The 3,954-nt window shown below is 38.7% G+C and overlaps 1 protein-coding gene and 1 non-coding gene across 2 annotated transcripts; both read left to right on the top strand.

The window, feature by feature from the left end:
* The first annotated feature begins 1,524 nt into the window (after positions 1-1,524).
* On the top strand, positions 1,525-3,750 carry LOC112512565 (60S ribosomal protein L23). The gene is made up of 4 exons (XM_025118590.1): positions 1,525-1,583; positions 1,711-1,995; positions 2,827-2,868; positions 3,489-3,750. The coding sequence occupies exons 1-4, from the start codon at positions 1,571-1,573 to the stop codon at positions 3,569-3,571; spliced, it is 423 nt and encodes a 140-aa protein (XP_024974358.1). The 5' UTR covers positions 1,525-1,570; the 3' UTR covers positions 3,572-3,750.
* On the top strand, positions 2,452-2,593 carry LOC112513879. Its single transcript, XR_003069341.1, has one exon. It is a non-coding gene; the product is annotated as a small nucleolar RNA snoR137 (small nucleolar RNA).
* Positions 3,751-3,954: the final 204 nt, after the last annotated feature.

The following is a 3,954-nucleotide window of genomic DNA, read 5'->3' as shown; positions in this document are numbered from 1 at the left end:
ATTGGGCAGCAAAATCCAACATTCATTTGATGATTGGATTGGATTGGTCGGGAAAATCCAACATCKATTGGATGATTTGATCGGTTCAATTCCCCTCACACCCAATGGATGCCAACGGGTAAAGAGACCTAAATTTCAATAATCACAAATAAGATTCCATGTTTGTTTTTTATTTATGTAATCGTGTATTAGTAATTAATGTTTTTTTAAGTCAAACTAGTCCCTTTTTAACACTGCTAGAGGATGCTTCGTTAAGTGAGTCATGTGAGGGGCGATTTAGTCTTTTTATACACACTCTTTTAGTGACTTCTTTATCGTACATGTTTCAATGCATAATTTTGTACGAATATGTAAAACTAACGAGAAAAAAAAACAAAGATAAAATTAAAACTCTCCATCGCCACTCTGACTCCCTCTGGTAGGGTTAGAAGCATGGCGAGTATTGGCCGATGATGCACATCTCCCGTTCCCGACCCTCATTTACACCCACCCCAAGTAATCCTCAACGGGTTCGAGAAACCCATTGGGTAGAAAAAAAACATTGTATTTAAAAAAAAGGGGTCTCGCTCTCCTAACCATTCGTTAGCTAAATGCATACGGTTAAAAACCACCTGCATATCAAGATCAATATTCAAWTTGGTTTATGTTCACGATTATATTATCCACGATCCATATTATCGTTTTCCATTACAGGAGACCTACTTAGGTATATTAGTTGGCTTATGCTATGGGGCCCTCTCGGGATTCCTTCTAGAGCCCGTTGAATATTTTTATGGATTATGTCTCAAATAGACCAAGATCCTATTTCGGGTCATTTTTCTTTGTGAACATGATATGACATAGGGATGGTGATTTGCTCCGACCCGCTGGGAAACTCGGTTCACTCGACCTGAACAGGGACGGGGATTCCCAGCTAAAACGGGTCCTGGGGCCAGGGCCAAGGATCTCCAGTAGACTCAAACCGAGGTCGGGGGATGCTATTCAAACCGGGGTCGGGGCTGGGGATCCCCGGTAGAATCAAACTAAATGATACTATTTATGGGGTTTGACCAGGGTTTTACTGGGTTTTTACCGCATATTGCTAAAGATTTGACTGGGTACGGGAGCCGGGGATCGGGGTCGGGGGGATGTTACTACCGGGGATTACAAAACCCACCCCCATCCCCGCCCTGTTGCCATACCTACAGGTACTCGCCCATACATACTACTGGGGCCAAACCCATTTGAAAAAAATCGTATGCAACATTTTTATCTCATGAACGTTTATCGAATGAAAGTCACCACTCTTATTTACTGTGTAAGACTGTCGATTCTTATCATCCATCTTACTGAATAAGATTCTCAATCTTTATCATGTTCATCCGATAAGATAAAATGACATGGACAGAATAACCCAACTTCAATCTCATTCCTAATACTATATAGCAATTTAGATGGGCCTGACCCAAATAACATTAGTTCCATTCGGCCCAAAACTGACAAAACCCTAGAAATAAATCATCTTCATCATATAAAACCTCAACTCCTATTTCCTTTCCGCCGAAGGAGCAAGGGACGACGGCGATCAACCATGTCGAAGCGAGGTACTCTCAATCCCCTAGTCCATCTCTCATCGATTCTGAATTCTAATGGAGTTCGTTTCATCTATTTTTGGTGTAATTTGTTTAATGTTKTTGGAACTAATTTCAATGTGTGATTACTGGTTTTCAGGTCGCGGAGGTTCCGCTGGGAACAAGTTTCGGATGTCACTTGGTCTGCCGGTGGCTGCGACGGTGAACTGTGCCGATAACACCGGTGCCAAGAATCTGTACATCATTTCAGTCAAGGGAATCAAGGGGAGGCTTAACCGACTTCCGTCGGCTTGYGTCGGCGATATGGTTATGGCTACTGTGAAGAAAGGTAAGCCCGATCTCAGGAAGAAGGTTATGCCTGCTGTTATTGTTCGTCAACGCAAGCCWTGGCGCCGAAAGGATGGTGTTTTCATGTACTTTGAAGGTTAGTTTTGTTGATTCCGATTTGTTGTTCAGTTATAGTTTAAATACTGATCTGAATTGCGGTAAACTGTTATTCATTCAGTAGCACCATTTTTACATATGCATTACACGAGAAAGAGCTGCATCGCATGTTTATTTTTGTTAATTGTTATATGATCCTTGCTTTACATTGTTTTGACTTGATTTGATTTGAAGATTTCGAATTGTATTAGATGATATACTCTGTATAAATYCCATATTGAGTGTCGCTTCATTAGCGATCATTTGATTGATTTGAAGATCAGAATAACTACTGCTTTAGAGTTTGTTCTGATCTAAATTTTCACGGGGATTTAACTTTTTTAATGTCACTAGTTGAGGYAAACATTCCGAGTTTTAATGTTCATTGAACCAAAATCACCGACATCTATTTGAACATTCATATAGTAGGTTTGACCGTACTTACCATCTGTCTAGTGTTGCTTCATTGAAATACGTTTTATGGCCATTTTGATAGCTGGCCATTTCAATCAAGAAGCATAAATCAACAATTTGGACCAGTTTTTAACAGCATGATGCCTTTTTTTGTTGCATTGTGTTACCTGTCTGCTGGTATATGCATTMTATTTTTAGTCTGATTTATGTTGTGTTTGTAACCAGTCTTCATGATCTGGCCTCTAACCACACATATGTACCGACCACACTTTTAAATCCTGTGTCTATATGAGTAATTGGGTACTGTTTTTAGTTCATTAATCTTGCAAAATTTTATATATGAAAGACTGAATATACAATCTCCCTAATGATTTTTCTTTTCATATCAGCTTTCTTGATTCTTGTTTTCTATATGCAGATAATGCTGGTGTTATCGTGAATCCAAAGGGAGAAATGAAAGGTAATCATGGTTAAATACTTTATTTATGCAAGAAACTACAGCATTTCAATAGATAAATATGATTTTTGTTGTTAATATTTCTGGGACTTTTGTGATAAGTTTACAAGTGATGGTGAATTATGGTTTTTAACTTTTCTTGGGATTTTGGCATCTTGATCACCTGTTTTCCAATCTATGAAATTGTAGTTGGGGTGCCTTTGGTACTCTGGATATGGCAAAATGAGAACTATTTTCTCCCATGTTTGGTGTGATATTAAACCAATAGTGTGACTCGTGAGTACGGAAATGCATTTTGATGAGACAAGACTGTAAAATTAACCTTGCACAATTCTTTCATTTTCCTACCATACCCTTCTTGCCCGTCCAGGCCTRTTAAGTTCGATTTGCCTACGAAACTTGCCCCATATTTCAAAATCCTCTCAATTTCCCAAAGGGAATTTGTTGGTTTCTTTGTTTTATCTTAACATTTTATATCATATGATAAATTGTTTCATAACTTATTGCAACCACCTTTGCTGTTCCATTAAAGTTCACCGTTTTCCCCATATTTATGGCATARTAATGTAAATTTTGATAGCTTTGTTGTAATTGACGTTGATTTTATGGTGTGTCGAATGCAGGATCTGCCATCACCGGACCCATTGGGAAGGAGTGTGCCGATTTGTGGCCGAGGATTGCCAGTGCTGCGAATGCCATCGTATAGGATTGACATATCGGTTTGAAGTTGTTTCCATCTTCGTTCATTATATGGTAGTTCTACTTGTTGGTTTTGTGTTAGTTATATTTCAAGAGGATTTCTTAGAAGATTTATCTTCCCAAACACTTCATATTTCAAATTGCAGCCTTGGATTATCAAATGATTTTGGTTTCTTGGTTAGAAAACCCATTTCTTTTTTGCCTTTTTGGAGGATCAACCTTTTTTCAGTTTTTGGGGATCTCAAGATTAAACCTTGGTAACCGTTTATTTGTTCAATTATCTTATGACATTCTTAACGTAACAAGAGGTATAAGCCTCGAGCCACGACATATGCTGTCACAYACTTAATGTGGCATGAGACACGAAGCCTTGAGCCACAACGGCTGTTG

This window comes from Cynara cardunculus (assembly GCF_001531365.2).
Source record: "Cynara cardunculus var. scolymus isolate 2C chromosome LG 5, CcrdV1, whole genome shotgun sequence".
NCBI lineage: Eukaryota > Viridiplantae > Streptophyta > Magnoliopsida > Asterales > Asteraceae > Cynara > Cynara cardunculus.
This window is presented reverse-complemented; position numbering and strand designations above follow the sequence as displayed.